A 22029-nucleotide genomic window follows, 5' to 3' on the forward strand; every position below is an offset into this window, starting at 1 on the left:
TCCTAATCAGCTTGACAATAGCAGGCTTTTAGGATCAGTGGCAGTTGTGTAGTATAAAATGTGAAGATGTGGGTCCATATAAGCTCGTGTATGAGTTATGTGAGGATCAAGGTGCCTTCCTGCATGTGTTGAATGCTATTTCAAGCTAGGTCTCCAGGAACCACCACCCAGGTGGGGTGGTGACATGGCTACGTGGCTACATGGCTAGCGCACCGTAGCTACTTTCATTGAGCTTGGTAAATGGATGTCAACACATGCGAGCTGAGGATGATATGCGGAAGCACCTTGATCTGCACAGGTCATGTAATATAGTGCATGTGATGCTCCTACACTTGTTGAATACTTCTGTGGCTATACACCAAGACAAAGAACAAAAAGAAACAAATGGCTGAAGCTCAAAGGGAGCCTGTAAAAGTACATTGTTTATTACTATATAGGATTAAGGTACTGTTATTGATGTTGGTAATTACTTTTGACTATCTGAACCACATTTATTGCTGCTGATCAATAGCTCAGCTTGCAGAACACTCCAGCACATTAAGGCTTGCTGAAATTTCTGTGCTCTGCTTTTAATTTTAAAACAGGAAAACAAGTTGGTTGAACATTTCTTTATTTCCCATAAAGATGGTTTCCTTTGCGTGTGGTGGAACAAAGGGCATAACAAGTAATGTGTCCATATCTTTTTGAGACTACTAGTAATACTGTATATACTTGACTAAGGGCTGCACTCTCGCACCCCCAACTTGGCAGCCCAATATGTGAAAAAAGAAACGAAACAAAAGTTCAAAAATGAATTTGAAGACACTGACTAGATGACTGAAGCAAATGTCACTGCAACTTGTGTGCATTCTCTTGGATTCTTGCACTGTCTTCGGGCATCATTGCAAAAAGCTTTGATGTCACAGTGTGGAGCATGTCACTGCACGTCCGGCATGTCATACCATTGAGGGTACAGAAACCAAGAGCTTATAGGAATGTCCTGCCAAGCCCAACCTGCGATGACAGTGACAGCAGTGAGGATAGATGAGCACCAGCTGCGTGGCGTGTACGCGTCAACAAATAAATGCGGTATGGAAACAATAGCGTTCACAATTTTTGCACAAAATTATCGCTAGTATTATGCACAGACAGAAAAATTAGACCAAGGCAGCCCGGCCCGCCCCCATCTAAAGGCCGCACCTCGTCAAGATTACGTGAAAAAAAGTGCAGCTCTTAAGCTCTTACACGAGTATATACAATATCTACCTTTGATATTATAGAGCTGTCCTCTCGTATTATAGGTGCTTTTGCACTTTAGTTTGAGTGCTCCTTGCCATGATCCCAAGGCTGAAACTGAAAGCTGGCATTGAATTTTCATCAAAGGAGGTGTACACACTTAAGGAAATAAATAATTGGCTGAGTATAGCCTGTAGAGGTCACAGACAAGAATCAAGACTTTATTGGACACCTAATTGGAGAAAAAAAGGAGCAGCACAGTTGGTATGTTGCTGATGCACTCAACATAACAGGGCTCATGTTACCACCTGCAGGAAGCTTAAGCAGGTCATCTGGAAGTAGTGAATTAAAAAGCACTGAATTTATCAAGCTTTATTATTAAATGTGAAACCACGTGTAGTGTCATTGTTTACCACCTAAAGAATTTCTATATTTGGTTCCTCATTTGTGTGTCACCTGCCATTGTGTCACCTGCCATTTTGTCCCCTTGTGCATTTGATTGTGTGATCCAATAAAGGGGGCTATATGAGTTAATATTCGAGTACGGTTGTGAGAAATATGACACGAAACACTGAATTCACTTTTAAGCAAGGATTACTTGTGATGTGTGGATTTAAACTTGACCATGTAACAAGTAATTTTCGAACCTTTAGTCTTATTGAGCACTATTATATGATGCATGTTTGTTTTGCCGCTAGGACACCTTGAAAGTAATTTGGTTGTCGAGAGAGTACATGAATGAAGTTACTGCAGCTTTTTGTAAAATATGAAGTCAAAAAGCAGACCTCTGAACTTCTCTAAACTGCATTTGCATGAGCTCATCAGTGTAATTTGTTATATGCTTTGAATGCTGTGGTAATTGTGTCGACTGGTGGCCTCGTGTAGAAGAAACTTCAATTTATAATTAGTAAATGTTTCTTATTGTGTTGTTCAATATAAAGTCATGGCGGCTATGGAAACATTACTTTTTTTATACACCTTTGTTGTGGTTGTAATGGTTCGCTGATACATCATAATCGAGGCAGAAAACCAGTGATAATTTTTTATTGTGAGTTTAAATGTGCCATACTGTTAAATTTTTGACCGGAGATTTTTCTCATAGAAGTTAATTTTTTTAATGCACATATTTAGATGCCATGAACAGGACATGAACAGTATGTACCTTTTATGTTGCTGCTCCTTGGTAATATTCATGTCAAATTGATCTCCTTTGCTGTGTTTGAGGGTGTGTTCTGTATCTAACTTAAAATGCATTATTGCATCTTAGTGATAGAATAGTTTCAGATACAAAAGGTGCTTTTATTACTGCTTTCACATAGATTTCTTTCGTTACAGCTTTTCCATCTCAAGCTTCTACTGTTTCATGACAGTGTTTCGACCATTCACAATGGCTGCCATCTTGCTCATCAAGGTTCTATAAATTTTCATTCTCAGAAGCAGTATTATTGTGGTGCTAGCAGTGCTTTTATACTGGTACTGTGTGTTTTCAAAACTTCTGCAAGGTATACAAAATAGTTCAGCAACATCTCACTAATAATGAAATTTATGGGGCACCGCAATTTCTCAACATACCCAATACTTCATTACACCAAACATAGCCATGGTCTTGACCACAATATTGTACTAAGGTTGCCGTGTTTAAAACAGGCAGGCTAAGGCACCACTACTACAGTCCACCCAACCACTGAGTGACTGGTGAAAAGCGAATAGCTTGCAACCAATTTTTTGGATGCCCACTTGTTTGGACGTGCTCGTTTATTCACACTTCTTGACGGCCTGTCATGCACAGCAGGGGGGGGGGGGGGGGGGGGTGCATAGCCAATGTACAAAGGTAACAAATTGCAGGCTACACATGACACTCCATCCAATTTTTGGTCACATTCCGTGCGTACCATGTCACAGATGTAGCTACCATGTGCCATTTTGTTTGCAAATAAGCCAAAGCATTGTGATTTTATGTATGTAAACTGAGCACCAAACACACCAAACTGTAACTTAGGATTTTTGAAAAGCTTTGCTTTGTTAAAATGTGGTAACATGTTGCTGGGGTTTTGTAGAGGAATTTTGCTCTGGACTTATATTTGTTATATTGTTATACTCCACTTTGTTATAACAGCATTTAACTCATATGTTCCTGTTTCTCAGTCTCTTGAACTCTCCAGTTGTGTTGTATTAAGCAGACTTAAAGTGGCAACCACTAGAATGCATCACCAACGTATTTTCAGCGCAGTGTTGTCCAACATCTGTGGGTCTGTTTTACATCGCAAGATGACAGTGCTAGTTAGATGCTTGTTAAATATGTTTTCCTTGGTTGCCATTCCAAGTGTAACCACTATGGTAAGTACTTTGCCATAGTAACAACGAGGTTACCACGTAGTGTGAAATGGACGCAGTGATGCCAGGCCTGGCAATGCTTTTCAGAAAATGTAGGAAATATATTTCATATGGTTGCCACTTCCGATTATAGCTCATGACATATGACAAAATATGTCACAATAAAATAGTGAAGATTGGTTCTTAAAACTGCTTTGAAATGTATACTAGTTAGTCTTTGAGGCTACTTTACATTTATGTTGTAAAGACATTAAGGATTTGCTTTAGTGAGCATGACAACTGGAAATGCTGAATGATGAAAAAGATTTATACAGCGATACTATGCATGCTGACTTAACAGTTTTGCAAGTGATAGACACCAGGCTCATCAAGTAAGGAGTTTTGATATTAAATTTTTCTATTGGTTTATCTCATGCTGTGCAGTAAATGAAGGAATGCAAGGATGTCAGTTGATTTGACCTATATATTTGCTGCTATCTTTAGGTTGCCATTTCCATATACTAGGGGCAGAAAACCTGAAATTGTGCCTTCGTAGGCAGCCACATTTGCTTTAGTCCTTTCTGATTAAGCTCCTGAGGAAACAGTGAGGCAAGGAAGGGAAATGTAGTATTTTTCATTTGGCCATGTTCCTATTTCTTTAACAATTCTTAAATCAGTTTTTTTTTTCTCCCCTCTGTACAGGTTTTGATCCCATTACTTATAGTGAGCTGTGCATTTCGCGCCCTTCTACAGTCAATTAAGGTATCGAACACGGCTCTTTTCCTTCTAGTCGTCGTCTTGTCAGACTTCACAGCATTGGTAAGCACTATCATTATGCTCTTACTTCTTCTTTGCAAACAACATAGTGTGTCTGTCTTTTTAATGGAATACTGTTGGTAGCATATATTTTAAGCTTTCTAGTTTAGTTTTTATCACTGTATGCCTTGTTGCCAAGTGAACATTTGTTGCCTTGCGGTGATAGCCTAAGGCATTGTTATTTATAAGACTTAGACCTTTTTAATAGACTGGCATTGCGTCCTTTGTATTATGCAATAGCATACCATTTCATCTTTTTATTCTCTATATTTTTTTTCAGCACTTCTTTTTTCTCATCAAGGACAGTGGCAGTTGGCTTGACATTGGCATGTCAATCAGCCATTACCTGCTTGCCATGGGAATGATCATCTTCACAGCAGTGTTTCATGGCCTTGCCTGGTTTATGACCACATTCTCACTGGAGTGCTCTGGACATGAGTTAAAGCGTCATCTTTTGTGACATATTCCAAGCTTAGTATTTTACAAGCACTTTGGCTCTGTCACTTATGGCCAAGAAGTTTGATAGTGCCGCCTCACATTCCTTAAAGCCGTATTAAATCTCTGTAGTATATTATATTTATTGGTGAAATTGCAACTTTTCATGATAACTAATTATCGACACCTTTTTTAATTTACTTAAACTGCCTCCTGCACTGTGAAGTCTCTTTTTGTCTGTGTTTATTGCATTACATAGTAAATAGTGTTGACCATATAGTCCTTTATTTATTCATTCATGAACCTTAGTGCAAATTCATTCACATTGTGCACTCGTCATCTGAGAGCAAGACTGCTATTTTTGAACCTTTGTTTACTGCATATATTTTCTGTCTTGGCTAATTTGATACACAAAAAATAAAAAGCACAGTTTCTCTTGATCTCATTTTATGTCACTCACATCTACCATGAATTTTGCAGAGCCATACGACGTAAACTGTAAGGCTTGTTTTGTACCAATCTAATGGATTCTGCATTAGGATTGGTGTCTCATTAGGTTTGGTACATTTTTCAGATACTTGCCCCACCATCATACATCTTAGTCTGAGTATTTTAATGCTTTGGTTCCAGAGAACACCTCTGTCATTCATTTATGTGGCTAGTGCTTCTTTTCACTTAGTTGCAAGTCATTTGCTGCATTGAATGGTAAAGATATATGGCATAGAAGAGATTGTACTGTGTTGTGGGTGAGCACTGTGATAGGTTGGTGATACTCATTGCAGTGCTGTAACACTCTAAAACTCTTCATGACTGATTACGATGTGAAGCCCTGGCAGCAAGATGCCCCTTTGGCAAAGACTAATTCAAAACTTCGCAGTAGTCCATCAAATGACACACACCATCCTACCAGTTTTGTGCTCATTGTATTGTATTAAAGGGTTTTACTAAATAGTTTAAATGCACTACATTATACAAGGGGCTAATGGCAGCTGCACCACCACAGAAGACTACTTTAGTTTTTAATGGGCCACTAAATGTATACATGAGATCTTCCTGTTCATTGGAAAAAATATGAGACTGTGCATGATATTGAAGCTTAAGGAGTCCCCTAATTTTCATAATAATTGTTGTAGAAGTGAAAGATATGTTCACAATGTTTGTTACTGTTTGTAATTCCTCAGTGAGAAGACAGTATGTTTATAACAGCATCTTGTGCGCTAAAATTTTTGAAAAAGTAGTTCAAGACCTTGTATTCTGCACCAATAATGCATTATTGGCTGTGTTATTAAACTGTAGCAATATTCTGTGAATGATTCTACTGTTTGGTGTGCTTATTAAATTCGCCATATTTTTCTGAAATTGAATGCTTGAGATTTTGTGCTAAACTTTAGCTTTTCCCAGTGCCTCTAAGAGAGCAAGTTTGAGCTTTAAAAATAAAGTGAAAGATCTATGTAAAGGGACTTAAAAGGAAGGAGTCATAATAAGCGTTCCAGTTTAAATACGTATTGATGGAAACGTGCCAAAGGTATGTGTTCAAAGTTTGCAAACAAATTGAATTGTGTGTATCCAATGCAAAGTATGAATCAGTAATGCAGTGTTTGTGTGATGTACTTGTATGGTGCCAAATCCACTGTACTGGGAAATGGTGTTAATATTTACACTGCCCTCTTTACACCTTAGAAGCGCACAAACTATAGAATAAATAAAATGTTAAAATAAAGCATTACAATGATGAATAGAACTCTACGCACATTGTTTATAAGTGGATAGTGTTCTTAAACTGCTGCTCTCTCGTTTTTTGAAATAAACATTTTTTACACACATGTGTCCTCTCCATTGGCACCTAAAAGTAATATCTAATCTTGTTAAAGGGAGTTGGATGCAACATGAAATCCACATTTGTTGTTTTTAATGCCCTTGGCTGGTGATTGAGTTTTGCATATGGAAATTTGCTTTCTGGAAGATGCCTCTAGTCCATTGTACTCAAGTGGTGTATGTAGTATTTACCGTAATGAGTCTCATTGGAAATGGCTGTAGCACTGTGGTAAGATTGGGTATAGAACCAACACCATTTGTAAAATAAAATCATACCTATCGCACCACTTGCATTACCATTGGCGTTGTCTTCAGGATGCTCGACGATAAAAGCTGATTCCGATCCTCCTCCTGAAAAAAAAAAAAGACATTCTTGCAAACTTTTTTCACCCATACTATTGCACAATATGTTCCAATTTGAAGAATACAGTATAAAATAATAATCAAATATGATATTCTGAAAAATAAAAACGCTCTTCCACAGCACATGTGCAAGTTTCAGATGTAACATAGCAAGAAATAATAACATAAGGAATGTAATGCACCAAATAATATTACTGTTAAAATTCAACTGATGATGCAAATGAAAAAACATAGAGCTGCGCTCAAATTTCGCATTAGAGAGTATCGTAATCATCGGCAAATCTTTTTTATTGTGCCGAAAAGCAGCATAACGTACGTGGATGGAAATGGCAGGTAGTTGCGATCATAACACATTTCAAGTTGTATGGCACGCCAGCATTTTACATTTACCTCCAAGAATTCCAATTTGTGCCTATTAGCAGTTGCAGATTAGTTGCAATCACCCAAAAAAAGTTTTTTTTTTTTTTTTTTTTCAGTGAAGGGCAAGTGTAAACATAATATCTCTCTAAATTGATTCACTTTTGTATGTTGTATGTTCTGGACATAAAAAATACAAGGAAGCCCAGCACCTGGGGTATCCAGGTTTGCAAATGGTCTTGTTCGACCCTCCCTCGACCCCCCCCCCCCCCTCCCCGTTTTCTGTATGGTTTGATAGAACCAACGACCTCGTGCAAAAGGAAAACACCATAGACACCACGGCAGTCTCCGGAAAATTAGACCTGAAAAGTAATTGATTACCTTTGTCATTACTTCCAACTTGTTAAATTGCACAACAGCGTTATGTAGAAGACGGATGTGGAAAAATCCCAAAGACTGATCAGAGAAATAGTCATCTTTGTAAGAAATTCGGCTGGTCCGCAAGATTAAGGGGGACACTAAAGAAAAAAAACAACAATTTTAGCTGTATTAGTAAATCGTTCTTCTACAACACCAAAAAAAAAAAAAAAAAAACAAAGAGAAGCGACTCGTGCCGTGAGCAGAGGCTTGGTCTGCAGAGGCAGAGGTTTTGCATCAAAGACGCAGAAACGAAAGACTGCATGGCGGCTCCACCGCCTTGGAAGTTGCCATACCAGCTTGCCGCGACGTCATAGATTTTGAAGGCGTCTGCTCAGGCCCAGTAAATCTTTATCAGTAAAGATGGAGGCCATATTGTATTCTAAAGAAGCCACAGGATTAACTCGCCAAGCTAAAAAACAAAAGAAAAAAAATCTGGGGTTTTTCGTGCCAAAAACCACTATCTAATTATGACACACGCCGTAGAGGAGGAATTCGGATTAATTTTGACCACCTGTGCTTCTTTGCATTTCGCCCCCATCGAAAGCGGCCGGCCATGGCCGGGAATTTGATCCCGTCGGCTGTTTCTTAGCAGCGCAACGCCATAGTCACGGCGGGTCAACTCACCTAGTTTCAGGTACTTTTCCTGAATCACAACGGCACAAATACGAAAAATATACTTTGAGATCCGTGACGTCACACTGACGTACCGGCGCTGGCTTCCGGCGCAAAATTAGAAAAATAAAACTTTAAGCGTTATTTTTATCTTCTAATAGTCAACCCATTACCGTTACAATAACGAAAACATATTTTTGAGGGAATACTGTATCAGTCTAAACTGATTTAGTGTTTCTCTATCGCGTCCATTTAACATCGCCCAACCTGCGTCCCGCGGCAGTTGGCACTGCGCCTATGCTTTTTTCCTGCATTTCCTACTTCCGACCAGCTTTAGCAGAACGTAGTACTAACTCCTCATGTTGCGGCCGGTGCCTAACGGCGGCAAACAGGCCAAAGAGAAGGAAGGGGTGAAGGGGGTGAAAAGGTGAGGGGGGTGGGGGGGGGGGGGGGGCTGCGAGTGCTCAGGAGCGCAGGAAAGCCTGGAGTTCAGTGCGAAGCACGGCCAAAGATAAACGGCAACAATAAAACTGCTGCTCGCTATTTCGCCTGCCGGGCATTGATGTTTTTCCTCCTACCCCATATCTGTATTCCATATTTGTTCTGCCTGCGTCGCCTGCGCGGCGACGTCCTACTGTGTTATGGCTACGTTTGTGACTGTTTTCAAAAGGGCAGTGCCGTTTCTACAGTTGGGCACCCTTCTACTAAGTCAAATTCTCTTAGGTTCATCAGCGTGTGAGTACGCTATATACAGATACGTTACAGCTCAGCTCACCTAGCAGTACACTTCGGTGAGTAAATACACCTTCAGCAGTGAATCATATATCGCAAGGCTTGCAATGCGCAGCCTATACACATCTGCCAACGCGATAAGCAGCCGCTCAAACGCCTCAGATATAATATATATATATATATATATATATATATATATATATATATATATATATATATATATATTTGAAGGAAGTCAAAACGATCGGCCTGAGCTAGCGGCCAAGAAGCCACTGGGTTCCAGATCTTGACTGGAGCCACTAATTGAAATGAGACTTCAGAAAAATGCACAAAGAAAAGGCTGGTGTGTGGGCTTATCCCACATGAGCGGCACAGCCGCCATGAAAAGGCTTTACAGTAGTAAAGAGTTGCGATGAGCGGCTCCAGTACGTAGAACACTTCACGGCGCTCTTAGCGGCCGGAGTCTGGAAACCGCCGAGAATCACGCGCATTGATTATAGCAAATGTTTTAGAATTTTCTAAACGCATTCTCATTTCCATCTCGTTGCTCTACCATTCCGTGTCTGTATCAGCCAAGGGCGACGAATATTCTCCCTGTGCTCTCACCGACCTTGAATTCCCAATAGTCGCGGTCATCGTCGTGGATGCACAACAGAAGTAGCCGTGGCGCCTGCACACCGCTATCCAGTTCTGAAGTGGTTGGGTGGCGTTTCTCTCGCGAACGTTGTTTACTTTGGCGAACAGAGTGAGTAGCCTCGCTACGGGAAGAAGGCGTTCCGAGAACTTTTACTGCCCAGAACAGCCCAAATACGAAAAAAAAGTACTTTGATATCTGGGACGTACGTGACACTAACGTACCGGCGCTGAATTTCAGTGCGATATTTCAAAAAATATATAAAAAGAAAAAAAAAGAAAAAACTTTGGCCTTCGTTTTCTCTTCCAATAACAGACTATCGCCGCTAAATTAACGAAAAGTGTACTTTTCGTTAAAGACTGGTAAGGAACACTTTATCACTCTAAACTGATTTAGCGTTTCTCTTTAATGTGCCGTTAATATTGAGTTAATACTATCTGTAATGTTCCGGTGCACGGATACTATTTGCCAAAATTTGTACTTAACCGTACTTAATGTTTATTAGCAGGTCGCTCTGACAGTTTTTCACTTCGCGACCTCCTGTATTAATATGATACGCCAAATGAAAAGGATGACACTCACTGAAGGTTTCACGTACCACCTAATCCTATCACCTGTAAAGCGTGCAGCGCCGCAGTAGTTCTTATAGTGCGGTGAAGCCACTTTAGTGTACCGTGAGCTGCAGCTGTGTGCGCGTGTCGCCAAGGGACATACCGGGTGTGTCACGTAATTTGAACCAAACGTTAAAAATATAGTGGTGGTATATATATATATATATATATATATATATATATATATATATATATAAAGTGCGATATGTGAGGTATATGCGGAAGACAAAGATAATGTTGAATAGCCTGGCACAGTAGCGCACCCAGGATCACTGCCAGGGGGGGGGGGGGGGGGGGTTGACAGTTTGCCTTAGTTTGCCAATACCATCTAAACAGCACTAATTTCAATTTCTTCCTGGGAAATTGTCAAAAAATTCGTTTTTGCGCAAGTTCGCGAGTGTGCAGACGATTGCGCGTCTTACATCTTAGTTGCAGTACTCAAAGGCGCAAGGAAAGAAAAGGGGTTAAACAAAAGGGGGGGGGGGGGTTGCAACCCCCCCCCCCCCCCCCCCCCGTCGGTGCGCCACTGGCCTGGCAAGAGAACAAGAATTCAGGATCGCCAGTCAGCCTCTAGAGTCTGTCAAGGAGTACGTTTATCTAGGTCAATTACTCACAGGGGACCCTGATCATGAGAAGGAAATTTACAGAAGAATAAAATTGGGTTGGAGTGCATACGGCAGGCATTGCCAAATCCTGACTGCGAGCTTACCACTGTAGTTGTAAAGAAACGTGTACAATCATTGCATTCTACCGGTGCTAACATATGGGGCAGAAACTTCTAGGTTAACAAAGAAGCTCGAGAACAAGTTAAGGACCGCACGAAAAGCAATGGAACGAAGAATGTTAGGCGTAACGTGAAGAAACAAGAAGAGAACAGTGTGGATGAGAGCAAACGGGAATAGCCGATATTATAGTTGACATTAAGAGAAAGAAATGGAGCTGGGCAGGCCACGTAATGCATAGGGTACATAACCGGTGGACCATTAGAGTTACAGAATGAGTGCCAAGCGAAGGGAAGCACAGTCGAAGATGGCAGAAAACTAGGTGGGGTGATGAAGTAAGGAAATTTGCAGGCGTAAGTTGGAATCAGCTAGCGCGAATCAGTTAGCTGGGATTCATCAGACCGCATTACAAGCAGCAGCACGGCGCCGAACTGTCGGTCGTGCGATGACTTCGAGCCCCAGTTCGGCCCGGGCAGCTGCTCTCGAAGGGTGCCGATAAAGTAAGAGAGGCTATCTCGGAACCGTTCATCCTGTTTTCTTGGGAATGGTGGCGCGTGTGGTGCCCGCTCAAGTGGTAACCGCCTTCGCTTTCTCGGATTAATGATCTTATTTGCAGAGATGTCTCGTTGCGCACAATCCTCGCCGAGGGCTCATCGATGAACAGAGAGGCAGACCGAGTGGCGCTTCTGTTCGAGTCTCGTCAGTCCCGTGGCCATCGCATTTTCCTTTTTACTTTATTTGGCTGGCATCTGTATCGTGCAATAATATAATAAGAAGCCTACGCTTATTCGACCTTCTTATATGCTTGCCTTGCTTTGTGCGCGTTACGCGACACGACTAATGATGGTGGTCGTAACATTTTCGTAACGAGCGGATGATGTCCAGTGTCTACGTGGTCATTATTCTAGTGATATAGTATACTGCATAGTTTAGTATAGGCGGGACGCATCGCATCGCCATGGCCAGAAGAAAGCGAGTCTAAAAACGTTGTAGTTCTTACTTTTGAATCACGTCCTGATCTAATCCTGATGCTGGACATATTAGCGAAAGCAGCCGGCCAATGGCAAAGAGTACTTGCGAATGAAAATATTTTTGAATTTGGCGCCAAGTTTGTATGTATCACTAGAAACTCATCTTTCTGTTATACCTTGTAGCCGTTATAGACTGTAGCCGTTACACATTCAACATTGGGGAAGAGAGATGTACAAAGCTGCGAAAAAAGCGACGCGCTTAGAGCTAGACCTTTGAAGACAACAGCGCAAAGGGCGGGACATGTGTCATTTGGCGTTAACAAACGCTGAACTATAGACATGCCGCTGCGGTGAGAGTGCTTTAAGCACATCGGATCGAAGAAGCGAAGACTGCCCGCATATCATGTTCAATGTCGGGTCGTGCCTAGACTTCGTGATGCTTACTAGCGAGGGACCATGATGCCACAGGGCGAGTCATTGAAAGCTTACTTCAGTGATCACAAAGAGCGTCTCAGTTTCCCAAATGAATGGTTCCACACCAGCACTACGGGGGAATAAGGCAGTGGCGGTTCCTATTGTCATCGCTCTCACTGTAAGAATGCACAGGACTGCTGAGGTTGTTATGCCCTGTCGTGTTTACATTATTCGGTAGCTGTATATTATTGTCAATCAGGATTACACCTATAACGCGCAGGAATACAGAAAACAACTCGCATCTGAGTGAAAAAGAAAGAAGGAAACCTGAGAACTCATTCTAAAGCAGACTTGTATACATTATAGAAAAGAAGTAACCGATACTTTTTGTCATGTTGCTCTACAATCTTCTCATTGACACTTTTCATCTAACTAAAATAATTGAGAAGTTGATTATTAATTAGGACTAATTATCTAATGAGGCTGTATGCAAAAAATAGTCTTGAGTATCTCCAAGCGGCGGCAAACAACCTTACCTTGGTTCTAACCAGGTACGTGGCATTTGCATATTTTTAAAGTTTGGCTAAAGTCGAGTTAAACACCATGTATATCAGACAGAAATTAACGGCCAAGAACTTCTGCCTGTATCAGAGAAGTCATAGACTGCACTAAGCGAAGAAGAAGGATTGAGAAGCTGCTCATACCGCCTATAAGGGAGAGAGATATAAGGGTGCGAGTCGGTATTTAACACTAACTGCACTGAGTCCGGGATTAGCCTAATGCATTCATTAGCATCACAAAATGGTTAATGCGCACCAAGAGTACCATAAAACATTACTAAGCATTGTAATTAAGCAAACGAAATCGCCACGGGTCTGCACACGGTATCGAACTCACCACAATTGGCCCACGCACCTTGCAAAAAAAGAAGCGCTGCTGTTGATGTGCATAAACTATTCTGTGGTGCTTTGGAATGCGCTTCGACTGTTTACTTTTTCCGTGTACTTAGCTTTAGGTGCACGGTAAAGAACCCCAGGTGGTCCAAATTAATCCGGAGTCCCCCACTACGGCGTGCCTGATAATCAGATGGTGGTTTTGGCACTTAACACCCCATAACTTAATTTAATTGTAAATTTTTTTTAACTTAATTTAATTGTAAATTTTTTTATCTGTGTATGTCTAGCTGCTATATATAAACATGTTCATTTTCTTTATTATTTTCTACGTTTATATTTCAACCACAGCTAATTTCCCCGATGATGTCCTTGGCTTCATTGTCTGTCGGTTTTAATTGGTCACGATTAACAAAAATTGAGCCCCTCTGTTTTCCTTCTCTCTCGTTCACATATACAGGATGTTCATTTTTATGTTTTGAAAAGATCGAATTGCAGGGTGAGATGGTTTCACGAAAGCGACGGGTCCTCCACGCGAGCAAGCCACATCTGTATACACAACACGGTGACCCTCAGGGACGGTAGTCCCACTAGGACTTGACGGTCACGTCGGTGGAGCCTCGTTGCTCTGTTTGAGGTGACCGATGTATAACACCACGGGGGAAGGCCGTCTTTCGGCGTAATTTGCGGAGGGTGAACAAATTATTTTAATTTTCTTTGTTGTAGAATTTTCTTTGGGAATCACAGGGTTAAACAATTGAAGCGTTGACATCGGTGGCGACACTTGCTTGATTTTAATCGTGTTAGATCAACGGATTAATCTCGATATATTAAAAAAAAGTGATCACTGTTAAAGGATTGATCGATGAATCGAAAGGGTAATCGAATAGTTACCCAACCCTATCTAAAAGTAGCCTTCGATATTTCGCCTTCCCCCTACACCACCAGCCTCCTTTTCGACAAGGAAAGAAACACTACGCATAGCTTAACTTTAAGCCCATTCTTTAGCCCAACTTCGTCACGAATTGACACAATCTGTAAAAAACAGCACGACGATCCATTCTCACTGGTTATATGTGTTCTGCGCGTTGTGATATGTGACCTGCCCAGCTCCATTTCTTCGTCTGAATCTCAACAACATTCGTAGTTGCTTCGACAGAGAACATATCCGCCCTACTCAACACAGCGGATATAAAACTGCAAGCAATTGCTCAAGTGGTGCGTTTTCACAGCCAACAGAACCAGAAAAGCTGCCCTAATCACTCATATTTACCGACTCTCAGGAGGCATGCCGACAGATCAAGCGCAACAAATTACACGATGACAACAGCAAACATACCAAATGAAGAGTGCAATCGGAGCGTCGAAATCATATGGACCCCAGGGCACGCTGCAATGTCTAGCAACGAACGACGTAACGCGCTCGCCCGAGCCGAATTACTCCTGGCGCTAGATATTCCCCGTGCGCGCAGTCCTTCAAACCGTCGCGCGAACATACTTATACCTCGAAATAACATCAATAATTTTTCCGAGGCAGCAGTAGGGGCTGGGCCTGCTCTCCTGGAGCATTATCTTCGCTCGTTGCAGACTTTTCGTATGCTGCTCTCCGTGACTTTTCAAAAGCATTCTGTAATGGTCCCTTTGAGTTGAAATGTTTTGAAACGTTACGGAGAGCAGCGTACTAAAAGCCTGGCACGAGCAAAAATACTGCTCCAGGAGAGCAGTCGATGTTATCAGTTATGTTACTTGGAAGGTAGCGGCGCGAGAAAGGTATAATCCGACATGACTAACTGAGCACGAGCGCCGCAGGCGCGAGAAAGTCTGTCCGACGTACCGCGAGGAGAATTACGGAACGCCAACAAGAAATCTACCGGGTCGTGCTTCGGGCACGTGACTAGGGATGCTCGATTAATTTCGTTTATTCGCTTTACGATTAATCATTCATCATTTTAGCCTTTAATCGATTAATCACTTTCGATGCAGGGTTTTTCATCGATTAATTAATCGAAATTAATCGGGCACATTAAAAAGGTTGAAACAGTTATCTACTTTTGTAGCACCCTATTTAAATGTTTGAGAGGTGGAACTAAGTTAGAAATGCAGGTGTTTAAAGTTTGATAAAGAATAATATTTAATTTGTAAAAAGACTACAGTTGTTACTAGTGGCCCTTGAAATATAAACGATACATGTTATAAAATGGCACGTAGCACATTAAACAAGATAAATGGCAACAGTTAATCATTGCACAGTACAGTTAAACAAGAAATAAGAAGAAATGGCAACAGTGAACGGTGAAGTCCAAACAAAATATTCAAGAAATTGCAATGTGCACAGGGGAGAGGATAATTACTGTTTCAGGATTTTAAACCAAATGCTCTTTTCTGCAGAGCGAAGGAATGTCAATTGGCTGGGAAGTTTTGAATGAAACCGACACCATTTTTTAATGGCTACACAACCAGCATGCCATGATAGTCCCTCGGAATCTACAGATTTGCTTGAGTCGACATGAATTTTATTAGCATGTCAAATACATGCTCCTAAGCCGGGCGAATGCTGTACCCCGTCTTTAGTGGACTGGGTGTGAGACGACGATAAACGACTGGGTTACTATAGTATGCCTTGAACTGCGAGGGTATTTCAAGCCTCCGGCTTCGGGCGGCGTGGAGTCGTGCGGGGTGTCGGGGAAAAAAATGGAAGTGCTCGCCTCCGCGTCACTCGGGACTCGGAAAAACAGTCGACAGTCGCTCTACCACAGCCGTAGTCACTGCTCGCGTGCGCCACCATTCCAGCACGATTTCAAAATTTTCGCGCTACTCCTGTCAAACTCTCGAAAACGATTAATCGAACAGGTCTAATCGATTAAGTCGATTGAATGAAAGGTGGACATCGATGAAGATTAATCGTTTTGCGAGATACCTTTAATCTATTAATCGTTCATCGATATTACCAACCCTACTCGTGACACACGGCATCAATATCGGCGGCGGTAGTGCCTCACTTGGGGACAACTCGTGTTCGAAGCTCGACTTACCGGCAGGAGCTAACGCAGCTGCCGCATCCCGATTCGGAACGTGGTCGACGGCAGCCGGTGCATCATTCGTGCTGTCGGATGGCGGACGAAAATTCGGAACCACCAGTCCGGGCCGCACATGAGGGGTAGCTTGTCCGAACTCCGGAGAGCTTCGTTCAACCACGATCGGGAACGGTTCGTTCGATTCTAGCACGACGTATCCGTCGATGACGTGCGTCAAAGCGCCGGCCTGGGGCGCCAGTTCGGGTACGTGGTCGAACAGTTCCGGCATACCCCATGGTCTCACCCGAGGCATGGCGGCGACATAGCGTTCGAGGATTGCGCGAGTCACCAAGCGAGGGCCACTTCGCCGTCGGGGACGCCGGCGTCGCGTTGTTCCGCGGTACACTGCGCTCACCGTCGTCGGGGTTTCATGGCGATTGGCGTGGCGGGTGTTGTAGGGATGACGTGCCATCGCGTTTCGTTATCTACCAGCACGCAGCAAGCAGTCCTACACAATCACAACGTTCCCTTGTCGTTTCTTTGTTAAAGTGAGCGCAACAGCGGTAGGGTTATGGCGCTAACCACCCGGATGAACAATTTGCTGAAAATGATGTCACTGTCACGTGGTCGCGCGCGGAGGTTATTGTTTCGAGTGTAAGTGGGTTTCGGTTTTGTAATAAAGTGCTCGATCATGGAGTGGTAACTGTGCGCATACATTCTCTTGTTGTCTCATTTTAGTTGATTGATTGACTGACTGACTGATTGATTGATTGATTGATTGATTGATTTATTGATTGATGCACCCTGAGCTCCTATACGAGGTTCGCTACTAGAGTGCGGATGTTTAGGCACTAAAAAACGCTGTTCTAAGCGGCTATAAGAGGCTCTAAAGCTGTCCTTTAAGGCATATACTGTATAGGCGCCAAATGCTGCATTGATTTCCCCATCAAGACAACGCCGCAGTTAACACTGCTTTGCCTATGACGTGGTATTAGTGTCACAAAGATTGGCTGGCGTTCCCCTCGCGCTAAATTAAACGGACGAGGTCCCGGTGCGTTTTTTTTTTTTTTGAGCTTTTATAAAATAAAATTTAATGGAGGAATAAAATTTACCAGTGTGCTCGAGCTGAATGCAACATCGCAAGGGCCACTCAACTGTGTGGGTGTGCGAATATTCGAGACCTTGGAATAATGAATTGAAAATTGCCCAATTCCATGCGGCCTTCGAATCGTGTAATCGCTATTGGAAAATAGGAATATTTTTTAATAGTTTTCGAATATTTCCAATATTTCAAACCAACAACTCACGTAAAAAATTGCTAACTGTGCGTGATCAAACATAACATTAGGATCAATTTCATCCCGGTAACCATTGCATAGACATAAATTATTAGTAGTAAATTATTCTTATTATAAAAGACTAGATATTACTTAGTACGTCACTTAGGGAGGCAGACTTTCTCGGCCAAATCGCTGTCATTTACACTCACAAATGAGTTCTGAGCATGCGAATAAATTGCTCATTTGCTGCTAATGCTCCATTTGAACTTTTTGTAAATAACACATTATAACGTGCAGAGTAATCAAAGACACTTGATAACGCTGTGAATATACTAGGACATGGAGATCGTTTTATATTAATGGTGATAACAGCTGCTCGTTATTCGGGAACTATTGCAATTTAAAAAAAATTTTTTATTCGCTTCGGGCGCTATTCGATTCGCATACGATTCGGCCTCGAAAAATTGCTTTTCGCACACCTCTATACTCAACAGCATTAAAGGGGCCATGAACCACTTTTCAACGAAGTGGGGAAGTGCACTTGAAGTTTTAGAGCCTCTTATAGCCGCTTAGAACAGCATTTTTTAGTGCCTAAACATCCGCTAACTATTAGCGAACCTCGTATATGAGCTCAGGGTGCACCAACCAATGAATAAATAAATCATTCAATCAATCAATCAACCAACCAATCGATCGATCGATCGATTAAAATGAGACAACAAGAGAATGTACGCGAACCGTTCCCACTCCATGATGGAGCAGTTTATTACAAAACCGAAACCCAGTTACATTCGAAACAATAACCTCCGCGCGCCACCACGCGACAGTGACAGCATCTTCGGTAAATTGTTCATCCTGGTGGTCAGCGCCGTAAACCCTACCGCTGCTGGGCTCACTTCAACAAAGAAAGAAGAGAACGTTTCCATTGTGTTGGACTGTGTGCTGCTGCGAAAAGGACGCGCGATGCCCAGCCATCAGTACAACACTCGAAACGCCAATCGCCACGAAACGCCGACGACGGTGAGCGTCAGAACCCGCGAAACAACACGAAGCCGGCGTCCCCGACGGCGATGTGGCCCTCGCTTCTTTACACGCTCAATGCTGGAGCGCTGGGTCGCCGCTATGCCTCGGGTGACACCATGGAGCCAGCCGGAACTGGTCGACCACGTAGCTGAACTATCGCCTCAACCAGGTGTGACGACGCACGTCGTTGCCGGACACGTCGTGCAGGAGTCGAGCGAAGCATTCTCGATCGGTGTAAATCAACAAGGCTCTCGGGAGTCCGCACAAGCTACCCCTGACGTGCGGCTCGGACTGGCAGTGTCGCCGCGGGTTTCTCTGGCGGTTCCCAATCTGCCGTTTGACAGCCCGAATGATGCGCTGGCTGTCGTCGACCACGCTGCGCATCGGGATGCGGCGGCTGCATTAGCTGCGGCCGGTAAGTCGAGCTTCGAACACGAGCTGGCCCCAAGTGAGGCACTACCGCCGCTGATATTGGTGCCGTGTGTGTTGAGCCCGAAGCACGACCCGGCCCCGACCGTGGTGTGCACCTGCAAACGCCAACTTGCTGCTCCTCGGGATGGCGATACGATGCCGAACATCTCCTCGTCACCAACCACGGCTTCGGATGCAGGCCCGGCTCTGAACGTATCTCCGAACTCGGCGTCTGAAGCAAGGGATTGCGGAGACGTGTTGGAAAAAGTGGCCGCTTCAGCACCGTCGACTGCAGCGGCGCCGGACCGGCGCAATGATAGTGACAAGCTGCTGGAGCCATCGGCACTGCCGGTAGAGGATCTGAGAAGCTGGACGGTCGACGACGTGGTGGACTACGTCTGTGGGATACCGGGATGCCAGAAATTCGCCGGGGTGTTCCGTGAACAGGATGTGGACGGCGAAGCCTTGCTTCTGTTGGATTTGCGCCACCTGCACGCCATCATGAATCTCCCTCTGGGTCCGGCATTAAAGATATTGGACGCCATACGGTCACTTCGCAGTAATCTGGCGCAGTGACCACGGTGGCCTTGGTATATTGTCCGGGGTCGTGTGCCATAATTAAGCGCGTGGTTCTTGAACTGGATTTATTTAGATTCAGCATCGCACGGGCCGTGCACTAGTGGTGCGTGGTGCGACCATCACGTTTAACAAACCCTCGTGCAACCTTGAGACGTGATAACTTACTGAAATAACGGTTCCAAGACAGTGCCGCAACATTTATTGTGCTAAATAAACTATTTTCTTTTTTGCGTTGTACACCGTGGTTTGTTCTGTCTCTATGAAGCCTGTAGAAAAGAAAGCTACGGAAGGCAAAAGGGAATCCACCTGTCTCTCTTAATTGATACGTGCGTTTCATAAGCGAGAGGGGCGAAGGATAGTAATGCTACATTAGGGTTAAAACACAGTTATTTGCCTCTATGCCGTCCTTGCCTTTATGCTTGTTTAGTCGCCGTGGTGAATCAGTAGTTAGGTAGCAGGCTCGACTCCAGGAAGCGACGGCTCCATTTCGATGGGGAGTGAAATCCAAGAACGCCGTTGTACTTGTATTTAGGTGCGCGTCAAATAACTCCGAGGGGGGGGGGGGGGGGAGAGAGTCAAAGTACGGCGTTTCTCATAAGCCCTAATGTGTGCTTTGGAACGTCAAACCACACGAATCAATATTTTATATATTTTCGACTGACGGGGACAAGAACTTTATTTGGTGCTGAGAAACTGTGGCCAGGGGGAGCCGAAGGGGGTCCAGTCGGTGGCTACGCCCACGATGGCACCGGGAGGCGAAGTCCCGTTGCGATGTCGTGGGCCCTCTGGACTGCCTGGAGCTGGATCTGGTGGTTGTCGCTTCTGAGGAATTCCTTTGTGGCAAGTGTAGAGTTTTCTATGGCTGGGCACAGCCAGAGCATGTGATCAAAAGAGCATGAATCGGCTCCGCATTTGGGGCACGACTGCGGGGAGTCTGGCTCTATCCTGCTAAGGGATCGCGGAGTGGGGTACGTGGAGGTTTGTAGCATTCTGGGGCGCGATCTTGTACGCGTTCCAAAATGGAATGGAGGCGTTCCGTTCCATCGAGCCGCACACGATTGGTCAATTTGAACGTCGCGGTTGAAATTGACCAATCGTGTGCGGCTCGATGGAACGGAACGCCTCCGTTCCATTTTGGAACGCGTACAAGATCGCGCCCCTGAGCGTGCTAGCACAGCTTGTGGTTTGTTTTGTTTTGGGTGAGGAGGAGAGAACCACCTCCTTTCCAAGTGGTAGTGTGAGACGATTTCGTGAAAGGTGCACAATGGGTCTTTCTGGATGCAAGCCTTGTTACGAGGACGGCCGTTGACGGTAGCGCGGGTCGTGAAATTGCGCGCCAGCCGGTGAGCCCGTTCGTTGGGGTTGCAGCCATTCGGTTGGACCGAGTCCCCCAGGTTGGCCGGGAACCACGAAATGTGAAAATATGTTTTCGTGACCTTTCGTATGGACCTCCCGAAACCGTTCCTAGCCTGATGTGTGCCTTGCGGTTCGTCAGGAAGGACCTTGTGAAGTCGTGCAAGTTCCTTCCCAGGTTAAGGGCAGAAATTTCTCGCAGTATGCGCACAGAGGCCGCATTAACCAGATTGCCTTTCGCGTCCACTATAGATACGAAGGGTGAACGCGTCTCCGCTGTCGTATCTAGCGGCGTCTACGAATAGAGCGTGTACTGTCTAGTCCCTGTCGAGTGATCTGTTTGAGGATTGCCTGAGCTCTCGCGCATCTCCTACCCTCGTTGTGTACTGGGTGAATGTTGCATGGAATCGGTTCTACCTTGATTAGGGAACTAACGTGTTTAGGTAGACAGACTCTATCCTCCGGGTCGTGCCTGGGCCTAATTCCCGCCTCGTCTAGTATTCTGACTCCTGCCCTTAGTCTATAAACCTGTGCCGCCGAGTGGGCTTCTATAATTTCGTCTATCGTGTTATGGAGCCCTATAGCTTCATTAGTCGTTCCGTGCTCGTGGACTGAGCAAGTCCCAGCGCACGTTTGAGGCCCGTTCTTAAAAGCGTGTCTAATTTGGCCTTCTCCGCCCTGCTCCAATTAAGGTAGGGGGTTATATAGGTAATGTGGCTTAGGAAAAAGGCCTGGAAAGCTTTGAGAAGATTGTCCTCCTTTAGCCCGCTTCTTCGGTTGCAGATCCGGATGACCATTATGATCATTCTGATGACGTTTCCAGCCTGACCAGAGAGTTTATTGCCAGCCGTCGCGTTGCAACCCTTGGCGTCGATGAGCAGACCTAAAATTTTGAACGAGACTACCCTCGGTATTGGTTGCCCGTTTCTGGCTTTGATAACTATCAGGAGACTTTCCAGAGGCTCGAGGTTTCTGACTCCCTGCCTAGATTGTCTGTACAGCAAGAGTTCCGATTTGGACGGGGAAAGATCAAGTACCGTGCCGGA

General features: G+C 44.0%; 3 protein-coding genes across 4 annotated transcripts in view; 2 read left to right on the plus strand and 1 right to left on the minus strand.

The window, feature by feature from the left end:
* The window catches only part of LOC119464525 (GPI ethanolamine phosphate transferase 1-like), a 52775-nt gene extending 46175 nt beyond the window's left edge, over positions 1-6600 (plus strand). Inside the window, exons 23-25 of one of the 2 annotated variants that reach the window (XM_037725543.2) lie at positions 2551-2626; positions 4231-4347; positions 4625-6600. In XM_037725543.2, the coding sequence (XP_037581471.1) occupies positions 2551-2626; positions 4231-4347; positions 4625-4804 (373 nt within the window). In that variant the 3' untranslated portion in view covers positions 4805-6600. Of the gene's footprint in view, positions 1-2346; positions 2370-2550; positions 2627-4230; positions 4348-4624 lie in introns of those variants that run through there. The other variant, XM_049668810.1, reaches the window with a different exon arrangement.
* Positions 1-16909, minus strand: LOC125946235 (uncharacterized). The gene is made up of 3 exons (XM_049668831.1): positions 16356-16909; positions 6871-6945; positions 1-993 (listed from the first exon to the last, which is right to left on the minus strand). Exons 1-3 carry the CDS (start codon positions 16807-16809, stop codon positions 917-919), a joined length of 606 nt encoding a protein of 201 aa, XP_049524788.1. The 5' UTR covers positions 16810-16909; the 3' UTR covers positions 1-916.
* A 1461-nt stretch (positions 16910-18370) lies between these two features.
* LOC119443714 (polyhomeotic-like protein 2) lies at positions 18371-19627 on the plus strand. Its single transcript, XM_037708450.1, has one exon. It carries the CDS (start codon positions 18371-18373, stop codon positions 19625-19627), a length of 1257 nt encoding a protein of 418 aa, XP_037564378.1.
* The last annotated feature ends 2402 nt before the right edge of the window (positions 19628-22029 follow it).

Source organism: Dermacentor silvarum, chromosome 1, assembly GCF_013339745.2.
Source record: "Dermacentor silvarum isolate Dsil-2018 chromosome 1, BIME_Dsil_1.4, whole genome shotgun sequence".
NCBI lineage: Eukaryota > Metazoa > Arthropoda > Arachnida > Ixodida > Ixodidae > Dermacentor > Dermacentor silvarum.